We start from the raw sequence: 23,237 nt of genomic DNA, 5'->3' as shown, positions 1-23,237 counted from the left end.
TTTAAAAGACATTGTATGATATCTTCTCCTAGTATTAGAACCTTTAAAAAGTATATTTCCATTTTCTGTTGACTTAAGAAAATAGATCTTCAGTGTTCTTACATACATACATACACACACACACACACACACACACAGTCCTTAGGAAACACACAGTGAGCTTGTCAATACACAAATTACTTAATTAGAAAGAGTAAAATCCCATGAAGACAATACTATGCAATGTATTAATTATTGTAAACATCCTACTAACCTGTATTGAAACTGTTTCATCACTATTCTACCTTTTATCTTATTAAAGTGAATAATTGGAAAAAAAAAAAAAGAGTAAAGTCCCTTTACAAGAAGAAATATGGTAGATGCCACGTTGCTTCTATGGTCAAGCTTAATAACATCTTCAAAATTGAGACAAAGTCCATCTGCCTCCTGCCACGCTCACAGGAAGGACAGCGGATCACATCCATGGCACTCCTGTCAGTAGTGCGTCACAGGGCTCACAGTGAGGAAGCAGCCAGGGAAATCCACAGTGAAGGGACTGCTAGCCTGACCTGCTACGTCAGGGTCACATGGGACAAGAGCCAAGTGAAACACAGAGGACAGTCTGCAAGGGACACCTGACAGCTTGGGAGAGGGGAGGTAAGACGGCCACACTTCCACATGTGGTGAATTAGGCCAAATATTTTCATAGTCATTTACTATATAGTCTTCTATAGGCTTGAAATCTTACAAACCATTACAGGCTAAATAAAAGCAAGTCAATGGGACTGAATGAACTGAGCAACTGGTACTTCTGCTAAATTGACATTTAAAGATGAGATTTAAAGACAGCTACTCAAGAGGCTGAGACAGGAGGACTAAGAGTTTGAGGCCAGCCTGAGCAACGTGGCCAGACCCTGTCCCAAAATAAAAATTACAAAGGGCAGCGGGATACAGCTTAGTGATAGAGCATCCCTAGGTTCAATCCCCAGTACTGTAAAAAAAGAAAAAGATCTAAGTTATTCAATAAGCACAGATGCCTGGCCTGGTCCTAAATTGGATAGTCAGGGCCAGTGAGATAGCTCCACAGACTAAGCGCCTGCTTTGGCAAGTGCAGGAACTAGGGTTTGATCCCTGGTTCTGAATGCCTCTGTATGCTGAGCCAGTTCCACCCTCGGGAAGCACTGAGCCCAAGACAGAGTCCGGGTGTGGTGACACACATCTGTAATCCTCGCACTGGGGATGCTGAAAACAGGAGGATCATTATGAGTCTGAGCTGCATAGCAAGACCCTGTACCACATACATAAAAGGGGGGAAAATCTAAATTGGATATTCATTAGCACAACTATAGACTCTGTGAGTCTTCTTGGGAGAAACAGAGTGTGATTTAAGATTAGGTGAGTGCTATGGCTTGTATCTGGATATCCTTCAAGGCCTTATGTGGGCCATAGGTGAGGGATTTGGAAGGTGGCTGGATTAGAGAGTGTGAATGTGGATTAAGGGCATGATGCTAGATTAGGGTATGGACAATGGGTGTGGGTGGCACCACCCAAAAGGCTGGGAGAGGTAGGCTTGTTGCCATGCCACCTGCTGCCTGTCACACCATAATCTCCTCTGCCAGGCCACCTGCCTTCAAGCCAGCTGGCTATGGACTGGGCCCTCTACAAACTGAGGTTGCAAAAAAGCTATAATGAACCTTTCTGCCTTTATCTCATGTGGGTGTCACTGAAACAGTGAGATCAATTTTTACTAAAATAAAAAAGCAGAGACTTGGACTTAAGCAGGTCAACACCCACCCCCCAATGATGTTTGGATGGGAATATATTTCAATCCTGCTTTTCTGAATTTTCTACATAGGACTTGTACTGCTTTGGTAATAAACAAAAAGGTCAATTAAAATTAACACAAAAGATCTCAATAGAAATTGTACAAGGACATGAAGGAAAGGGAACCTTTTCATATTGTTGGGGAGAACATAAACACCTACAGCTATTATGGAAATCAGTATGGCAATTCTTCATGAACTAGAAATTCCATCTAACCCAGCTACACTTCTCCTCCTGGTTGTCTTCCTGAAGGAGCTGAAGTCATCCTAGGGCAGCGATACATGCACGCTCAGGTTTACAGCAATGCAACCCACAACCGAAAGCCATGGAAGGGACCTATATGCCCATCAACAGAAGGATGGAGGAAGAGTGTGGTATTTACACACATGAGAATATGACTCAACCCTAAGGAATGAATGATACATGCGAGTCATTTGAAGAAATATGGATAAATCTTGAGACAACACTTCTAAGTGAAGTAAGTCAATCACAAAAGGTTCAATACCACAGGGTTTCTGCAATGAGAGATCCAAAATATAAGTAATGAGAAAAACTGGGCTGGAGAGATAGCTCAGTGGCATACCTGCCTGCCTAGCAAGCACAAGGTCCCAAGTTTGATCTCTGGTATTGGAGGGAGGGATGGAGGGAGGGAGGGCAGGAGAGAGAGAGAGAGAGAGAGAGAGAGAGAGAGAGAGAGAGAGAGAGAGAGGGAGAGAGGGAGAGATCGGGGAAATTGGCCCTGCAGAGAAGGAAAGGAATCTGGAGAAGAAGAAAAGTGAGGACGGGTGGGGCAGAGGCAGTAAACGTGAAGAAAATGCGTTATGTGGAGAGCATAATCCCTACATCCTGCAAACACATACTAATATTGTAAAACATACTTAATAATATCCTCAGCATAAATGAAGCTTAATTTTAACCAACTCCTACAACAACACTTCCAGTACAGCAGCAAATATTTGAAACACGGACAAATTTGGAAATGCAGAAATAATATGCTCCCCCAGAATCCATAAATGCTTTTGATTTATATCACTTTATGATCACAGAAGTTTGAGACCAGCCTAGGCTACCTAGTGACTTCAAGGTCAGCCTGGGCCACATGGCATGAGACCCTGTCTCAAAAAATGAAACACATTTTGTGACTAATTTGAAACTCTTATAATCAATAAGGAAAAATTACCACCCATATTATTGAATCAAATATTCAAAACAAAGACTTCAGGCACCTTAGGCTGCCAAGTTTTTAACCTTCTTTCTACATTTTCAATGCAATTAGATATGTTTTCCTATTATTTTTAAATGTGTGATCTTCTCAAATAAGACAAAAATGTTTTAAGTTTCCATTTGTTTCTAGTATAAGTTAGCACCATGGAGAGCTTGCTTGTTAATCTAAGTGTTTTTTTCTTTTTCTTTTTCTTTTCTTTCTTTTTTTTTTTTTTGTGGAACCAGGGATTGAACTCAGGCCCTTGCTTGGCCCTTGCCAGGGAAGTGCTTATTCCACTGAGCCATTTCCCCGACCCCTAATTTTCATTTTTTTTAATAATTTTTTTAATTTTATTTATTTATGTGTGTGTGTGTGTGTGTGTGTGTCCAGCTCAGCCCACCAGGGGGCGGGGCTGGCTGGCTTGTGGTGCTGGGGGATTGAACCATGGTCCCTGTGCTTTGCTAAGCTTGTTCTAAGTAGGTGCTTTAGACCACTGAGCCATCTCACCAGCCCCACCAACCCCTAATTTTCATGAACTATTTCTGTAAGATTTCCTGTCAGAAAAGCATAGTTACAAGAGACAATTCTACAAACACTTTAAATGCAACACAAGATGTGACCTTCTTCTCTAAAAACGTGGATGATATCATGGGAACTATATCAGTGAAAAAGCCAAGCCCCAATAATTATCTAGTGTAATTTTACTAGTAAGGAATAGAAATATAAATTTCCTGCCTCAAGCCTGAGACCTCAAACCGTCATCAGCCTCTCTAGAATTAAGAAACACAGGTATGCTGTGACTTGGGGTGGGGAATGTGGTAGATGCCACACCATTTCCCCTCACTGTGTCCCTTCATTTCCTAAACCGGGGTCACCATGGCCTGCAGCTACACCACGGGAGGGCTTGGCACACGGCCAGGCTCATGCAAAGGGGCCCAGAATGGGGTGCAGCTGACATCCAATGCCGATGTCATCTCCAGCCCTGGCCCTTCTGGCCCCCTCCTTGCGGAAGCCCAGTTTCCCAAGGCGAGTTAGGTGGGCAGGCCAGAGTGGGGCCGCGCTCATGGCAGAGGCTCCTCCACTGGGGCATGGTGTGCAGCCCCTCTGCAGCTCCAAGGCAGGACAGAAGCTGAACTCATCCAACCCCATGCCACCAATGCAGCTGCCCATGCTGCGGCCCCGGGCACCACCCGAGTCTCCCCAGGCCAGATATACACATGCCAAAGCCAGCCCTGGTGTCAAAGCTGGTCCTGCTGCACTGGACCCAGAAGGCACAACCTGCTGATTGCTGGTGCAGCTGTCCTTGCACGGGAACAGCCAGAGAGTAGTGGCAATCTGCGTGTGGCTTTGGCTTGGCTGGAAGAGCCTGACACTTTTGAGTGTAAGAATCATGGTCATTGGACACGGAAGGACACGATGCTCCACGGCTGAGCCTTCCCTCCCACTGGTCCACTTCACACGTGGCAGCACTGAAGAATGCAAAGCCAGTGTCACCCGGGAGGCAGTGTGGCTGTCTCTTATTCTACACACATTAGGGTCTGGTGATCCCTTGCTTGGTATTTACCCAAACAAACTGAGGGGTTAAACACACACCAAACACTGGGTGTGGCTGTTGATCAGTTTTGTTGTAACTACCCAGAATCTGGAAGCAACCCAGGAGTCCTTCTGCGAGCAAGTGGTAAACAATGCGCAGAGTCAGCACTAGAACAAAATGGCCACAAGAAGACCCAGAGGAACCTCACATGTGGAGTGCTAAGTACAAAGACACCAGTCTGGAGAGGCTGCCTACGATGTGATCCCAGCTCCTAACATCCTAGACAGGGTGAAACAATGGAGACAGTAAAGAGATCCAGGACTGGGGAGAAGAGAATGGATGGATAGAAGGGAGCTCAGGGCAGTGAAAACTCATCGCCGCCATTCGTGTGTCCAAACTCATGAAAGTACAACAGGGTGCTCATGGCAAGAAGTGGTGGGTGGGGCTGGTGAGATGGCTCAGTGGTCTGAAGCACCTACTTAGAGCAAGTTTAGCAAAGCACAGGGACCACAGTTCAATCCCCCAGCACCACATGCCAGCCAGCCCCGCCCCCTAGTGGGCTGAGCTGGCCACACACACACACATACACACACACACAAATAAAAATTTAAAAATAATTAAAAAAAAAAAAAAAAAAAGTGGTGGGTGACAGTACAGCGATGGTGTCACCACAGGTAGCAGATGCACCACAGCCAGGTACAAGATAAGGGTGGACAGTCACCGTGCACAGTGCAAGCAAACCGTAAAGTTTGAGGGTTTTACAAGAAAAGTCAATTCTATACTAGTTTTTTGTACAGGGTCTACAGGTCTCACTACACTGATCAGACTCATAGTGATCCTCCTGTTTTCAGCCTCCCAAGCGCTGGGATTACAGGCGTGTGCTATAATGCCCTGCATCTGCCTAGGCAGGCACTTTATAATTTATAAATGCCACTGAGGGAAGAACAAGTATTTCATGGAAATCCCCACACTTTAATGGAAAAATTACTCTATTTTAAGTGGACAATTTGAATTCTATTTTAGTGCAAAAAGTGGAGTGTACTCATGATTTATAGTCATGTTTGAAGAAAAAGGGGTGATGTGCTGAGCAATCTCGAGGTCATGAGTTCAATTCCCAGTGTGGAAGGAAGAAAAGAAAAAGGAGGCCTGGGGGCCTGCCCCTTAGCTCAGTTATTTAAGTGGCTGCTTCAACAAAGCAGTCAGGCTCGTGTTGCTGTGGTTCGATCCCCACAACTCAAGCCAGCCAAACCTGCCCTGAAGGCATTTGGAGCCAAAAAAAAAAAAAAAAAAAAGAAAAGAAAAAAAAAAAAGGGAGGCCTGCCTGCAGCTCGCCCTTTCACTCGTGGTGATGCACAGAGCCCTTGCCCCTCCTCTTGCACCCATCTGCAGAAAGGCTGCACGGAACAATAATCTCTGGACTGAGTGGGGGCGAAGGGAGGCTGGGCAGCTCTATGTGGTGGCTGTCCAAGAGGACCTTTTCTATGGCACACAAATCTAAATGCCAGCCTTGAAGGACAGGCGCACAGTGTCCTTAAAAGCCTGAGAAGGGCGCACCATCGGGTCTGCTGTACTCTGCCTAAGTGATTCAAAACACCTGGGTCACAGGGCAAACTCCTGTCCCCAAACACAAGCACAGAAAGAAAACAACCACCACCAAACCCGAATGAGTGGCCCATACTGAATCACGACACAACACAAAGTAAGAAATAGGTGCAGGGGTCAGCGAGATAGCTTAGCCGGCTAAAGAGCATGCTTAGGCAAGCTCAGTGACCTTGGTGAAATGCCAAGCCAGCCCTGTCCCCAAGACAGGCTGAGCCGGCCAGAGTCTGGGCACAGTGGAGCTTGCCTGTAACCCCAGCACTGGGGAGGCTTAGAGCGGGAGGATCACCAAGATTCCCAGCTGCATAAGTGAGACCTGAAACAATCCAATACAAGAAAGAAAGAAAGAAAGAAAGAAGAAAGAAAGAAAGAAAGAAAGAAAGAAAGAAAGAAAGAAAGAAAGAAAGAAAGAGAGAGAGAGAGAGAATAGGTGTAAGTAGACTATATATGCTTCATCCTTATCAATGTCTCAAAGACAAAGAAATGCTCCAGACAAGGGCCAAGGAAACATGCTTAAAAGGACATTATTAGAATACACAGCACAACTGGAATGTTCACTAACACAAAAGGTCTGATGTTGACAATATATTTTGACGCTGAGAGGGAACACCCCTAGTCTTAGGAGGAGGAAGACAAGGAGGAGGGAAGAAACACTGAGTTTAGGGGTAAAGGACCAGATGCACACACAACTTGCACTTGCAGGGCTAAGTCCCGCGCCTTCAGAGAAGACAACAGAAACCTAATCTGCTGTCTGTTCTGTTTTCACTAGAGCAGGGTGGGGGAAAGAGGCAAAATGTTAACAAGTGCAGCTGTCAGTGTGCATTTATTTAAAAAAAAAAAAAAATAGAGCTGCACTTAAAGGGCTGGGGAGAGTGGCATCTACCTCATGCGATTTAAGAGAAAGCTAGTAAATCCTTGCCACACATTCACACAATATAGATTTAAACTTGTAATTTCACACACACACCCATACCCAAAAGGGCAGATCCATGTCGGTGGTGGAGTTCTGGCCACACACACTTGTGCTGTGCGGCTCTGCCACCTTCAGGAAGCCCACCCCAGATTTTCTCAAGCCTGCCTTCTCGGGTGTGCTCACCCACCCACCACACTGCCTGCAAGTCCAGTACTTCAGCCCTCAGCTGTCTACAGCAATAAAAGATGCTAATGAATTTTTTTTTTTTGGGGGGGGGGGAGTGCCCTTGTTTTCCACAGGCTAAAATGCTTTGTTTTTAACTCTGGTCGTTTCCAAAAGTAATCCAGCCAGGCGTGGTGGCGCTAATTTGTAATCGCCGCACTTGGGGGGCTGAGGCATGAGAATCACGGAGAGCTCAAGGCTAGCTCAGGCCACAGTGAGTTCAGGGCGAGTCTGGAAGACATAGTGAACCCCTGCCTCAAAAATAACACACAACCCAAAACAAAGTATGTAAATTGCAGAAAAGACCCAAAGATGCAACAAGTGAGAAATGTCCAGAGGTAGTGATCATTCGAATTTGAGGGTTTTCTTGATAAATCATTCCAGATCAACCTCAGCGGCTCCTTTGATCTTTTACAAGCCCTCACATTAGATAATGGATAGGTCCAACTTCCACTGTTGCTGCCACACTCAAGCGCACAAATCCTCCTCCTGCAGGTTCCAGTTGAGGGCAGTGTTGACCATTCTGTAGCAGCCAGGCCACGGGCCTGGAGTTCAGAAGCAGAATTTAAGCAAGGTCTGCAAAGTTGAACATCTGCTGCGCCTGGATTTACCTCTCTGACTTCCCGCAGAAAGACCTGAAAGAGAGTGGAGGGGCACCTGCAGCCCGGTGCAGCCCTCTTTTTTAATTTAATTTAATTTATTTATTTATTTATTTTTGAGACAGGGTCTCACTATGCAGCTTAGGCTGGCCTTGAGCCCACCCTCCCAGCTGGTCTCAATTCGTAACCATCCTCCTGCCTCAGCCTCCCGAGTGCTGCTGGGATTACAGACCTACACCATCACGCCTGCCCTGCTGGCCCGTATTTGCACCGTGCGCCTGCGCCGTGCAGTCCATCTTTCCACATGCGCCAGCTCTGCTTTCCGTGTGAGCAGTCCTCGGAGCCCCCAGCCCCCTCCCCGGGGTCTGGAGGTAGAGATGCCCAGAAGAGCGATTAGTAGAACTCTTGTTCCCAGTGTGGTGATTAGAGTCCACAACATAACAGCCACGATGGTGATGCACACTGGGAGGCTGAGGCGGGAGGGTAGTGCAACTTAATGATTAAAGAGGTCCTGTCTCCAAATTAGAAACTAAAAATAGAGGTGGGTTTATAGCTCAGTGCAAAGGGCCTGGGGTCAATCCCCAATTCCAGAGGGCAATAAAAGGAGCGCACTTCTGTGGAGGGAAGGTCTAGTGCTCACTGGCACAGGCTTCACCAGGTAGAGCCCTCGCCCGGCACCCAGAAGGGTGACCTCCCAGCAATACCATGTACACCTCCCTCCCTCATTTGACGCATCAGCTCCCTACAGAATGGGAGGAGGGAATGTAATGGGTCAACTCACGTTTTAGATTATAAATGTAAATCTTGTGCTTTCTGTTGTAAATGTATACTCACCACTGTTCTAAGTTGTTTAGTAAATAGTGGCTGTTACTTGCTGTTTGCTAGATAAAATTCCTACCTAACCAATCCCTGTAAACAAAGTTAGATTACAGAGATGGCTTCATAAGGAAACTAAATGGGATTTAACTTCTTGTAACCTTGGGTTATGCAAGGCTGCCTGCAGGTGCAAGATAACCAGAAACTAAAAGCCCCAGGAAATTCAGTCTGGGTAGTGGTCACAATGACCCTGAAAGCACTGTTTTGTGTCAATGAATTTGTTTACCTAACAGAATGTGGTTTCATGTTTTAAAAGCCCCCTGCTTCCAGGGCTAGCTGTCCTCTCCTGTGTGAGAGCTGATGGGGGCCCTGAGCTCAGTAATAAACGGCTTTCCAAATTCCAATCTGGCTGATCTGGTTCCTATTCTGAGTGATCCATAACAGGCAGGCAACTGAACCAAAGTTTTCATCCATAAGCATGTGCTCTACCATGGAGCTATACCCCAGCCCTCCTGGAGATCAGTCTGCCCTACAGCTGGGTGTACTGGGGTGCAGGCCTGTCATCCTAGCACTCAGGAGGATGAGGCAGGAGGACTGCCACAAGTTTGAGGCCAGCCTGGACTTGAGCAAGAACCTGCCTCAAAAACAAAACATATTTATTTGGTGCCATCCCCAGTGGGAGCAGGGAGGCTGGCTCTGAGTGTCCATGAAATACTAAAGGTGGCCAAAGCATCAGAATGAGACAGGCAGGGAGTCCACTCCAAAAGCCGTCAACAGTGGCCTCCTTGTTGCAGGCAACTGAATTAGTTAGAAATATTATAGGCAGGGGCCGGGGAGATGGCTCAGTGGAATAAGCACTTGCCTGGCAAGCACATGGGCCTGAGTTCAATCCCCAGTTTCACCAAAAAAGAAAGAAAGAAAGAAAGAAAGAAAGAAAGAAAGAAAGAAAGAAAGAAAGAAAGAAAGAAAGAAAAGAAAGAAATATTATAGGCAGTCAGACAGGGACAGGTCCCGCAAGGAGACAGTATGGAAGACAAGGTGACTTTGCAACTTGGAAGACACAGACACTCCCATATGGGCCAGACCTCAAGACCAAGACAAAAGAGGAAACACACAGCGACATACATCCCTAGAGCTGGGCATCAGGGATTGATATTCTAAATAGGTATCAACCACCTTGAAACAGCCCAAATGAGTCACTAACCGAACCCCCAACAGGAAGACACCCTGTCCCGGATTCATGCCCACTTGCTAGGTGACTCACTTCCCCATTTGGAACTGAATTTAATCAATTTTACCTGAGCAATGGTGCTTGTAAAATTGGTTGACCAAAACTTTGTCCCACTTCATGCCCACCTTAGCTCCCATGTTCTCCACCACCTTAGACCTGCCTCACCACATGGTTTTACTCTATATAAAAAGTCCCTGGAAGTGACAGCTTCCCGGGGACCACCCGCTTGGGCCCCACTCCTGTCCCTCTCTCAGACAGGAGCTTTCTTTCCGTCCAATAAATCTATTCTGCTCATAACCTCTGTTTGTTCATACAATTCATTCTTTGGTTTTAGAGAACATGAGCTCATCCCAGGTAGTTTTTAGGTTGGGAGATCATTTTTCCCCTATTATCATTTGGAGGTCATCCACCCCAAGATCAGTTTTTCTCCCTGTGTCATTTGGAGGTTCCCTGTATCATCCTCAGTCTCTACTGGCCAGGAGAGGGCAGACCCTAATCCTCCACTGTCTCCTACGGCATGTTCTGTGTGTCCAGACTTTTGCACATCCATCTATCCCTAGTGCAAGCAGCACCACTCTCTTTCTTCCCAAAGCAGCATTATCACAGAAGGGATCTGGGAGCTGCCCTCTGCCCTCCACAACAGGGGCAGCTGCAGAGTCAACCAGCCTCAGAACAAAAAGATTTGGAGAGAAAATTGGATCTGGACCAAACCCGCGGGGACCTTCTCTCATCACCTCCCTGAAGAGCATTGCTATACAGCGTTGGCATCAGCTTAGGGCCTGTCTTTAGTGATGGCGAGGACGCTGTAGGCTGTACACAAGCACGATGTGTGACCTGTAAGGGTTTCAGCACCTGCAGATATGGGTGTCTGAGGTGGTCCTGGAGCTGGTTCCCAGCGGATAGCCACTGATGCTACGCTGAGAGACTGACAGTGAAGTATAATTTGTTTTTTATTTGACAGGCTTTCAAGAAAAAAGTAAGATGTGTGTCCTCATACATATTACAACATTTTAATGTTTCATTTACATTTTGCTATTGGGGTTTCCGGGGCACATCATTTTTAGCAGAAAAAAACACGGCAAAAATTACAGCATTCATTTTTTTAGGTTTAGAATACCGAGTGCTCTCTGTCCCCAGGCACATGAGGGCGGCTTATGGTGACATCTGGAGTTGGTTAAACCCCCTTCTCCATTTCCAGCCTTGTCCTGGAGTTATTCCAGGAATTCTCCGCATTCACATCCATCCCTTATATGCTAACACATCCAAGTCTTTTATTCTAAAGCTCATTAATCACAGAGCTTCCAGGAGGTGATGTTTGAGGTTTGCACTCAGAAAAAGCAAAACTGGGCCAGAGATAGCTCAGCAGTCTAAGCACTGGCATGGCAAGCACAAGGTCCCAGGTTCAATCCCTGGTACCCCATGCCATGCTGGCCCCATCATGGCGAGCCAAACTGGCCACTGAGACAGGCATGGCGACTCACGCCTGTAATCGCAGCTCTGGAGAGGCTGAAACAGGAGGATCACTACGAGTCTGAGCTGCATAGTGAGACCAAATACATAAAATAAAGGCAAAACTCCACAAAGGAACATACAAGTGGTCGCCACTGTTGTCCATGGCCCTTGCCATCATGTGAAAACACAGGCACCGCTGCAGATAGGGACATTCCACCCCACACAAAAGGCCTTTTCCCAGGTACTCCATAATTAGCAGTATGTGCTTTTGCTGTATTTTTTTTTTTTTTCTTCAGTGCCTAAGATTGAACTCGGTTGTTGTTTTTTTTTTTCACTGAGCTTACTTTCCAGCAAATCCCTTCCCTTTGCCTTTTTGAGACGGGGCCTCACTAACTTGCCCAGCCTGGCTACACTGGCAATCTTCCTGCCTCAGCACCCAGATCACTAAGATCAAAGGACGTGCCTCCATGCCCAGCTACACTGATAGCCGTGAAGCCATGGGTACCAAGCCGTGAGAAATTTACTTTTATGATATAAAGTGGCATAGATAAGTAACCAGTATCTGCAGGCTTGTTGTGCAGAATAAATCATAACATACACAGAGCCGGGCTGGCGACATAGCTCAGCTTAGGCAAGCTCAGGGACCAGGGTTCAATCCCCGGCACCACATGTGCCAGCCCTTCCCCTGGGTGCACTGAGCCAGCCACTGAGACTAGGCGTGCTGGCTCATGCTGATAACCCCAGCACTAGAGGCCGAAACAGGAGGATTGTGACAGGTTGGAGCTGAGTAGTGAGACCTTGTACCAAATATATAAAAAAAAAAAAAAAAAAAAAAAGGACACAAAGTCCTATGCATTCCCCAGAGTCGACTCTCCAGAAGCAGCAGTTACTTGGACAGCAATCACAAAGGAGCAGATTTCATGGCTCAGGTCTGTAATCTGCGTCCACTGAAGTTTAGAGCAGAGTTCCCCGCTACCTTTGAAAACTGATTTGCATAGAGAAGTACATCATAAATCATCTAGAACATGGGAAGATGTTGCTTGGAAGATTCCTTCTCTAGTTTAAAGATTACCTGAGTACTTGAGCTTGTTTCCAAGCATCGTTTTTGTTTTTTTTTTTTTTTTCAGTAATTCTCAATGATAGGAGTAAATTAAGGTAGCATAAAATGCAAAAGAGAGTGTAAAGTGACTAATCCCTAATTCAAGTTCTCCTGTTTACACTTCAGATCTATGGGGATTGCGGGGGAGGGGGAGGCGTGGACAGAACACCATCAGTTTAAGCAACCTCCTCAAATAAAATCAAATACCTGAAGTGCACCACAGCTGCCTTCTTCTTCCGTAGTTAAATGAGTGATCCTAAGGATGTGACAGTCTTGATGCTTAGCTCATTCTTCATGCTAGCTTTTCTAAAACCCTCACTGCCTTTCAAGATTTTGAACAACTACTTCAGAAAACTACTGATCAAGCAGGGAGTGTGGCCCACACCTGTAATCCCAGCACTAAGGAGGCTGAGGCAGGAGAGTCCACAAAAATCAAGGCCAGCCTGAACTGCAGGGACACTGTCCAGAAAAAAAGCCAGAAGTACTGATCACAAACCTTCTGTACTATAACTGAATTGTCTGGCACTGTGATCTGGAACTTCCAGCCCCCAAAACTTGAAGAAAATAAAACTCTCCAGTGTAAAGCAATACACAGACAAACAAATAAATGGTCCTTATCTGGACATTTTGCAGGCAACATAAAGACACTGGAAGTTTTCTTTTTCTTTTTTTTTACTTGTCCCACTAGGAAATATTTACTTGCTACTAAATTTTCATGCAGATTCTTACTACTGGTCAGAAATGCAAAACTACCACATCCTTTCTCGCCACACTGTAATAAAAGTAAAATACAGAAAGCAACAGATCCAGTTACTAGAGACTGCCTTAAAAACTAGACCATCCTAGGCCAGGCATCGTGGTGCATACCTGTAACTCCAGGACTTGGGAGGTTGAGGCATGAGGATTGCTAAGAGTTGGAGACCAGCCTGGGCTGCAAAGTGAGCTCAAGGCCAGCCTGAACTGCATAGCAAGACCCTGTCTAAAAAAGACAGAAAAACAAAATGAAAATCTAGACAAGCCTTCCCATAATTGTGTTCAGTTAGCTTTCTGCCAGGATTCTCTGAACCAACTGTTAAAAACCCCTTCTGGTGGCCCACATCTACTAACTCTGAATTACTGCTTTAAAAAGAAAAACAAAAAGAAAAGGACTACCTTTAATTCCATAATGAATATGATACACATATTGTGTACACACACACACACACACACACACACACACACACACCCCACCCAGAAAGAAGTCAGAAGTGTGAACTCCCACAAACCACTCCAAAGGCTACTGCTGCCAGGGGTGGGCGTTTGTATTATTTCATTCTTGGCTACTTTAATGACTTGCAAAAGCAGAGAAATTTGTTTTCTATTTTGAACGTTTAATAACAGTTTCTAGATGTCACATTAAAATTTCATGCTGATAAATAGAAAACTCTAGTTAATGTGGGGGAGGAATGTGACAGAAATCTCAAAGTAAACAAGATAATCTGTAGGAAGTCAGATATTTTTAGTTTCACTAAATTTACACGGTCATTTAAAATTCCATGGGAAGGACAAGCTTTGCCGAAACAGTTAAATTACGAGAATGTCTAAGATCCTAGAAATTCTACATTGGCGCTTTTAAGAACACATCATTTGGCAGCAAAGACTTCAAATATTGAAATAATACCTGTGTTTGCAAATTGAAATTAGCAAAGGGGGCTGAACTTTGGAAAACATGCGGATTTTTAAGGAAACAGACTTAAAGTGGGTTACAAATTACCAAGTCAGAGGAGCTAAGCCTTGAGTTAGGTAACTTATTTGTTAAAGTACGTTTTTTGTTTTTGTTTTTATTTGTGGAACTGGGGATTGAACTCAGGCCCTCTACTGAGCTATCTCTCCGGCCTGTGTTAAAGTATGCATTAACTTTTATAATCCAGGCTGGGCATGGTGGGGCAAGCCTGTAATCTCAGCACTCAGGAGGCTGAGGCAGGTATCTCTGAGTTCAAGGCTACCCTGGACTACATAATGAGATCCTGTCTCAAGAAGAAAGAAAAAAAGAAAGAAAGTCATAATCCACAAAGTCAAATGCCTAGAAAGCAAACGAGTAAAACCTATCTGTAAATAATTCCTGGGCTGGGGTATGGCTCAACAGGGGCACTTGCCTGATAGTGAAAAGTCCTGGGTTCCCTCCCTTTCCAAAAATAAAGGGGCATCTGCCGGATAGCTCAGTTGTTTAAAGCGCCACTTGGGAGAATGCAGTCAGGCGTTTAGGACTGAGGTTCGATGCCCATGGGGCTCCACAAGCCACATCAGACCAGTCCTTAAGGCAGCCTGAACTAGCCCCCCGCCCCAACAAAAAAAAAAAAAAAATTCTTCTCCAAAAATAAATAAGCCTAAATGAAATGGTATTGCCTGCTAGCCACTACTTTTTCCCCCCAATACTTTAGACTCAACTCAAGGGATTTCACTCCGCGCTGCAACCCTAGCCCTTTTTTCAATTTGGGGACAGCTCCTGGCTAAGTCATAAAGCTGCCCAGCCTGGGCGGGAAACTGCACTCGTCCTGCTTCCGCCTCTCAGAGTGGCCACCAACTGTATAGATTGTGCGACTCCACAGTACGAGCTGGATGTAGCTCGGGTAGAGCCCTTGTGAGGCCGTGGGTTCCACCCCCAGCACGGGCATTCATGAAATAATTAAAATAGCACGGCTCACACCGGAGCCGAAGCGCCGTCTTTTCCAAGGCTAAGTGCACCTTGACGGCAGGTCCCCACCGACCGACCAAACGCCAACCGCGGGCAACTTCTCAGGAGGAGGAACTTACATCAGGACGCTAGCAGAAAAATTTAAGCAAGTTGTTTTCAAAGTCCCACAAATCTGATCTGTTCCCTGCGGTTCCTCCCCGCCGGCCGCTCCCCCAGGGCAAAGGGTGCACAACCGGAGCCTGCCAAGTCTCCCCTGGGCGCCTACAGGATTCCTGCTCCTGCAAAGACGGAGCCCTGGGCTCGCGCGGTCCTGCTGGCCCGAAGATGCTCCTCGCAGGAGAGCGGCAGAAGAGGGCGTCCCCACCCGGGCGCTCCCCGACCAGGACCCGCGGCGCCTTACCCGGGACCGGCGTGGTCCCCAGCATGTCTGCAAGCAGCTCGGGGAGGACCGGGCCGCCGGCCCTGCCCTGCCCTGCTCTGGCGGCGAGGGCTCGGGTGATCGGAAGGACTCGGACGAGGGCGCTGGGAGGCGCTGCCTGTTATAGGGGACCCCGCCCGCGCGCCGTCCCGCCTCCCGAACACCGCGCCTCTCCCGGCTCCGCTGCAGGACCGCGTCCCGCGCCGGCCCCGCGGAAGACCCTCCCGGCCACAGCGGGCGGCCGGATGCTCGAGCCCGGGAGCAGCCCCTGCTGGAATGCGGCGCTCAGCCCTGGCAGTCGGCGCTCTCCGCGGCTCAGGGGAAGGAAGTGGCGCTCAGAGCCAGCTTTCCTCCGGGGCTTGATGCTGCGTTCCGGGTCTCTCAATTTCTGTAAAAGATGATGAGATGCCAAGCACGGTTCCCCGTGACACCCACGCTCTTCCGTGTCACCACCAGCTTTGCACGCGCGTGCACAAACGACACATCCGACAAGGCGCAGGAGTCCTATTTCCTAATTTCTCGGGGAAAGTGTTTCTACAAAGCAAGTTGTGTCTGTAAAAATTACTTTGAGGCAACCTTTAAAAAGTAGAAATACTAGAGCATGGGGGGATGGAGTGGGTGGTCAAGCCATTCCCTACTGCAACAGGGACACTCACACCTCATGTGTCTAAAACAGGGGACACCTATTGGGCTTAACCAACACTTAAAATCCACAAATTCTAGTAGGCTGGAGATGTGGGTCAGGGACATAGTGCTCACCCACCTCAGTTGAGGCGCTGGGTTGGAGTTCTAGCACTACAAAATTAATTAAGTGAAAAATTGGAGCCAGGTCAGACATGATTGTGGGCCTGTAATCTCAGCACCTGAGAGGCTGAGGTGGGAGGCCGAGGCAAGAGAATCCCTGTGAGTTCAAGGGCAGCCTGGGCTAGGCTATATAGTGAAACCAGAGAGAGAGAGAGAGAGAGAGAGAGAGAGAGAGAGAGAGAGAGAGAGAAATCTAGTCAGCCGCCATGGCACACAGAATCTGAAGCTGAAGACCAGCTTGGGCAATTTAGTGAAACTCTGTCTCCAAAGAGGGTTTGGGGTGGGGTGGAGGTGGGGAGAACAGCCGGGAGGTCGCGTAGGGGCAGAATGCTCGCCTGGCTTGTGTGAGGCTCCACAGTCAATTCCCATCACCCACCCCCACTCCCCCGCCCCGTGTAGACAGCTCTAGAATTCAGTTCTTTTCCACCGAAGCTTCAGGTTCGTTCTACAAAGAGACTCAAATGATGAGTGAATCTGTGTGCTCTCAAAATGTGAACAGTTTTGCTGGCTGAGGTGGCACAGTGCTGCGTCCCTGCACTCGGGAGGCTGAGGCCAGCCTGGACTCCACTGTAAGTTTAAGACCAGCCTGAACTGCATATTGAGTTATGACCAGCCTGAACTGCGTACTGAGACCCTGTCAACATACACAGAACTGAAAACAGCTCAGTTCTGTTAGGGCAGGTCCACTCTATCCCCTGGTCTCTTACTCCATGCCTTGCTAGTCTGACCTGATCGCCCCTGGCTGTTTCTCTAAGCAAAGAAGGTTTTACTCTTGCTCTTCTCTTCAGACCCTGTTCTATTCAGCTTGAGCCAGAAGGCGGGGCCCTCAAGGCGACACAGCAATGATAAAGTAGGGAAGCCAATATTGAAGCCCTGACAGGGTAGCAGGCAAGGTGCGTAGTTGCTCCTTCTGGCCACCAGGGAGCGCTGTGCACCACATTCAGGCCCAGCCGGAGCAAAGCGGAGAATGCGTCCTCGGGGCCTATCAGACCTAGTTTAAAACACTCAGCTTCCGCCTGGCCAAATCCTGCCTGGCTTCGTCTTTTACTCCAGCAAACACCAGCCTGGCTGCAAGTCTAAGCTGATATAGAGAGCGATGGGCATTTGTCTGGATGAAACTACTTAGCAGTTTCCTAACTTCAGCTCACAAATTGCTCCTGTTATATGAGAGTCTGGTGCGCGTGACAGGCGGCTGGATGAGGTGTCCTGCCCACGAGGAGGGAAGGTGGCTTGTCCATCTTTCCTCAGGACCCCCGCCCTGCAGGGTCCTGGCCGGGGGGCTCCGGGATGAGGACGTCTCCGGAGGTGGTATTAGCAGGCTGCATTATCTGCGCCCTTCCCAGGCGAGCGGAGATCTCAGGTCTACATCACCCCTCAGCACCTACGGTTGTGCCAGCGCATGGCCAGCCTTTGTGCCCCTTCTCAAAACACCCAAGCTCCGGGCCGGCGAGATGGCTCAGCAGACTCAGTCACCTGCTTAGGCAAGCTTAGGCAAGCGCAGGGACCAAGGTTCGATCCCTGGCACCGCGTGCTGCCCCACCCCACCCCAGGGCTGGCTGAGCCGCCCACAGAGACCGAGCATGGTGGCGCATGCCTGTAATCCCGGCGCTGGGAAAGCTGAAAACAGGGGGATCACTACAAGTCCGAGCTGCATAGGGAGACCCTATAACAATCAAATACATTAAAAACAACAACAACAACAAAAACACCAAGCTGTTTCCAGGGGCTTCTGTGATACACTGGCTGTATCACCAGCCACTTCTCCGAGTCCCAATTCTAGCTGCTGCTATTCCACTGAAATGGACAGGAAAACATTTTACCCTTAGAATTGTAGAACCCACCCCAAGAAGAAAATGTTAAGAAGTAAATGCTCTGCTTTTCAATTTTGGCAACTTGACTGTATTTTTTTTTTCCTTCTTTGTATAGTATTGGTTACAACTCACACATCTGATCTGAAATTCTGCAAGAGACAGTTAAGCCAGGAGAAAGACAGAGCAATAGGCTGCATGGCAAGCTGTCAAAGCCTCAGCAGAGAGCTCAGCTTTGATCTCCACCCTTGGCCAGCAATCCAGGCCTGGCAGCGGGGCGGGGCTGCTGGTGAGCCCCCCTGTGAGTGTACCCGGTGAACTCGGAAGGGAAGGTCAGGCATGAGGGCAGCGTAAGGGCTGGCAACTTGCATTCTCTATAAACAAATCAAACAAATTCTCCATTTTTAGAGGTAGAGCTCCTCACCCAAAGCAGATATTGGGGAAAAATAGCTTTGCTATGTTGTCAATAGGTGGATAGATGACACAGAACACAAAGTTGTTTTCCCAACTCTGCACCACACTTGGCCTTTATGGTGCTAAGCACCCTGGGGTCCCACTTGATCAGCTATCACTACCAGCCTGTCTTAGGTGGGAGGCACACACACCCGAGTGGAGGTGGTGGCTGGGAGTTCTCTCAGCTCAGGAGCAGCATTGGCGCCCTTGCTCTTGAATAATGGGGCACCTGGGGTGTGCCAAGGCAGGCAGTGCATGAGGATGCGGCAGCCGGGACAAAGTCAGGGCAGACGCACCTTCAGGGCTGCCCAGTGTATGCCCTACAGTGTCACCCTCAGAGCAATCGGTGAGGCTGCGGCAAGAGCAGAGACAGTGGCTGGGAGACTAGAAACGCCCTACCGTGAAACTCTGGTGTGCCATCTTAAAAGCCTTGCAGCACACAGCCCACATTTTAGGGAGGGAAAAACGTGAGAGGAAAAATGAGTACAAATGGCCAGTGAGGACAAGGAGAGATGCTTAACATGATTAGCCTTTAGGAAAATGCAAGTCCGAGCCACTTTAGATCCCTTGGGGCGACGGTAATTTAAAAGACCATAATCAAGGTGGGTGCAGTGGCGCAGGCCAATAATGCAGTACTCCTGAAGGCTGAGGCAGGGGGATCGGGATCGGTTCCAGCTCACCCATGTGGGTTACAAAGTGAGCTCAAGGCCAGTCTGAACTGCAGAGCTAGACTCTTTCTCAAAAAGACAATCATCAAAAAGATGTGCACACCTGACACCCCAGAACTCTTGGGAGTCTGAGGCAGGAGGATCACACGTTCATAGTCCAGTCTGACTTAGCCAGACCCTGTCACAAAATAAAGCATGCGGATGTGGCTCAGAGAGAAGACCACGGCTCAATCCTGAGAAAGACCAGAAAGGAAAACCAAAGACAATGTTAACAAGGAGTGGAGCAGTCAGAACTCGATGCTACTACTGTACTAGGAATGTAAACTAGTCCAGCTCCGGTGTTTCCTCAAAACATGAGCCATATATTTACCAGATGTCCCAGCAGTTCTCCTAGATGTAGGCCCAGGAGGCACAAAATGCACACCCACACAGATGGACAGTCACATCTGAGTGCTCACAGTGGATCAGCACAGGATCGGGTGGACTCAGCATGGAGATGCAACAGGACCTGAGTGAAAGGCAGGAGACACTGCTGCGGGGCGACACAGGTGACCACAGGAAAGCTTCAAGTGAAAGCCAGTGACTACCAAAGAGTACTGCCTAAGTGCATTTATTTACACAGATGAAAGGTTACCTAGACCTGGGGTTCTGGAGAGAGTGAGGGATGAATGACAGGGGGAGAGAGAGGAGGAGGGAAGGGGAGCAGGGAGAGGAGGGAGAGGAGGGGGGAGGAAGGGAAAAAAGGAGGGGGAGAAGGGAAGAGAGAGGGAGGGTGAGAGAGACAGAGAGAGAGACAGAAGAGAGACAGAGAGAGTGTGGAGATTGAATTCAGGGCCACATGCCTGCTAGACACCATCAGCCTTTTAGAAAGGGTCTTGATAGGTTGTCCACGCTGGCCCCAAACAGTGCCTGGGATGCCAGGGATGTGTTTGTACGCCAGCCCTGGCAGCAGGGAAGCACTCTCCATGAGATCCAACAAATGCATCCAGCTCTGAATGCACACTGGATCACATCCAGCCCGCACTCTGCAAGGGTCTGTCACACAAGAATTCAACCAATGGACACGTTTTTCCTTGGGCCTGCACCAAGGCCTTTGGCACGAAGCTACATCCCCAGCCCATTTTTTCACTTTGTTTTGAAGCAGAGTCTTATCTAAGTCTTCAAGTCACACGGGCTGGGCTCAGACTTGTAATTTGCCTGCCCAGCCTCCCAAAGGGCTACAATTCCCATTATTTGCCAACAGACCCAGCTTCATAAAGACTTCTAAGAAGCTGCTTCTGTACCGAACATGTATATTTTTCCTTGTCCATAAATCAACAGAAAATAGCAACTACTACATGACATTTGCACTGTATTAGATATTACCGGTAATTGAGAGGTCACTTACAATACATGTAAGATGTGCATGATTATATGCAAATCGTAAGGCATTTTTATAAAAGATCTGAGCAGACTTTAGCATCCTTGGGGGATTTCCACAGTTATCAGACACCAAGGGACTGCATGACTACCTCATGAGGAATCGAAAGCACTCACACATCAGGGAGTGGAATGTGGCCGCCAGGGTCACAGGGAGGCTGCTGCTAGGTTAGAGTTTAAGGAGAACAGAGTTTTAGTTCCTCAAGCTCACAAGCATGGAGACGGGTTGCACCACACACAATGTGAATGTACCTAATACCTCCGAGCTGTGCGTTGAAGCGTGATTAAAATGGTAAATTTTATGTTATATGTATTTTATCCCAATGGAAAAAAAGAAAAAAGCTCAAGAAAACTGCAAGAAGGCAAAGAAACATGGCAGAAACGGACAAGACAAATTCCTCCCTGGCACCACAAGCCCTGTGACACTGCTCCTGGGCAGTCGGTTGGTCTCCCCAGGTATCAGCCCTGACCTGCCCTGCAGGAGCCCCCTGCCCCGGCCCTGGTATTTGCAAGCAGGGTATGGCCTTTGAGAACACAGCTCTGGGGCTGGGGACAGGATCTCCCAGGACACAGAAGACAGTCTTTGATCTTCAGCTTCCTTCGTGCAGGGCTGTGGTGGTGACTTCTTAGGGTACCATTCAAGGCTCAGGCATAATCCTCTGCAGACACCAGGGCCCCTGTACTTCCAGCATCCCTATTTATTTTGTTGATTTGTTTGAAACAGTGTCTCCTGGAACTCCCAGGGATTCTCCTGTCTCCGAGTGCTGGAAGTTACAGTCAAGCGTGCACCATCATACCCAGCAATGCTTAAGCATCCAATTCCGACACAGGGCTGGCAGATGGGAAATCTGGGGCTCCCACACAGATCCCCAGCATCCCCCTGTCTATGTCACTTTTTGTTTTCTTTTCAACCTGGCATCGCAGGCAGCAGACACCAAATGAAATCCTGCAGCCTGGAGAAGGATGGAGAAAGAAACTCTTAGCCGCAGGTGACTACCCAGTGTCCCTCCCTCATAACTGCTGGAGGACCACACTGCATGATGGCTGCTATCCCAGAAAGGGCTGGGTAGAAGAGGTTGGTGGCTGTGGCCATGCAGCTGGGGGGGGACAGAGTCACCTGGACCCCCCATGGACGGCAGGGTTCCACGCTTAACACCGACTGACTGAACATAGTATATAAAGCAGCCGGCAGGGAAGAGCCTGCTGCCCACACAGGGGAGAGGCAGGCGTCTGAGGTGATGAGCATGTAAACTAGGCTCACCCCATCGCTGTTGTGTCACCTTCCTAAAATGTCACAATGTGCCCCCTAAATATACACTATGAATCAATGAAAAATAAAGAAATTTTAAAACTGTTCCAAATGGGCTCAGTAAAAGAAGAGATAGCACATACATTAGACCTCCTTCACTATCTGCAGGAAGGAGCCAGGGGCTTTAGGGCCCCCAGGGATCCCAAACTCCAGGGCGCTCCAGGCACTTTTCTATCAGGTGGTGGCTGAACACAGCCTAGGCACACCATCCCACGGGTTTAATGTACCCCTTCTTTCCGGTGGTGGTGGTGGAAGGATAGAGAGGTGAAGGGCTAACCTGGAGCCCACCAGTGGCCCTGCAGGTGCTAAGCAGGTGCTCCCATGCTGAGCCACAACCCTGGCCTTTTTTATTAATTTTGAGACTAGCCTCACTAATTGGCCCACACTCGGCTGGAAACATGCTCCCTTCCTCAGCCCCTCAGCCCTGAGTAGCTGGGATGACAGGCGTACACCTCCGCACCTGGGCTATCCCATATTTTAAATGCCTTCTAGAAGGTTGGCAACACCTCATCCGCAAGTACTGCTTAGCAGTTGTTCTCCTGCATTGCTGAGGAAGATGGGGGAGTGTACAGGTCCGGCACCAACACACACACAGGGCTGCTGGCCCGCAGGGGTGGGCCCTGAGGACTCAGGTCAAGTCCTGCACACAGAGTCTGAATGTCCCAGTGAGGGGGCAGCACAGAGGGCTCCCCTGGGCTGGAGTATTCAAGGCCTCCACCCCAAGCTACGAACACAGACCAATACCGGCTGATCATCATAGTCTTGGGATACATTTATGCAGATGTGAGGATTTCCACTCAAAATCCCCAAATACTAATCTGAAGAACCGTCCTTCAAAGGCACTGTTAGACATAATAGAAAAGCTGCAGAGGTGGGGAAACAAATGTTAAAATCTCCATTTGAGTCAGGCAGGGTGGCTCATGCCTGTGATCCCAGTACTTCAGGGGCTGAGCCAGGAGGATTGTGAGGTGCTCTTTTTTTTTTTTTTTTTTTTTTTACGTATTTAGTACAGGGTCTACAGGTTCTCACTACACAGATTGGACTCATAGTGATCCTCCTGTTTTTAGTTGCCCAAGAGCTGGGAGAGCCCCCCAGGGATCCCAAAGTCTAGGGTACCACCACACCCAGTCTCAATCCCTGTCTCAGTGCACCCCAGGGGTGGGGCCAGCACAGCAAGCTGGGGATCAAACCCTGGTCAGGGAACCTAAGCAG

The 23,237-nt window shown here is 48.2% G+C and overlaps 1 protein-coding gene across 5 annotated transcripts in view; it reads right to left on the bottom strand.

Annotated features, from left to right (window-relative positions):
- Positions 1 to 23,237, bottom strand: part of Akap12 (A-kinase anchoring protein 12) — a 91,197-nt gene that overhangs the window by 10,850 nt on the left and 57,110 nt on the right. The window contains exon 1 of one of the 5 annotated variants that reach the window (XM_023706249.1): positions 15,547 to 15,639. The exons of the other annotated variants lie outside the window; for them this stretch is intronic. Within the exon in view, the coding sequence (XP_023562017.1) occupies positions 15,547 to 15,571 (25 nt within the window). The 5' untranslated portion in view covers positions 15,572 to 15,639. Of the gene's footprint in view, positions 1 to 15,546; positions 15,640 to 23,237 lie in introns of those variants that run through there. 5 annotated transcript variants of the gene reach the window in all.

Source organism: Octodon degus, unplaced genomic scaffold (genome assembly GCF_000260255.1).
Source record: "Octodon degus isolate 3935 unplaced genomic scaffold, OctDeg1.0 scaffold00246, whole genome shotgun sequence".
Lineage (NCBI taxonomy): Eukaryota > Metazoa > Chordata > Mammalia > Rodentia > Octodontidae > Octodon > Octodon degus.
This window is presented reverse-complemented; position numbering and strand designations above follow the sequence as displayed.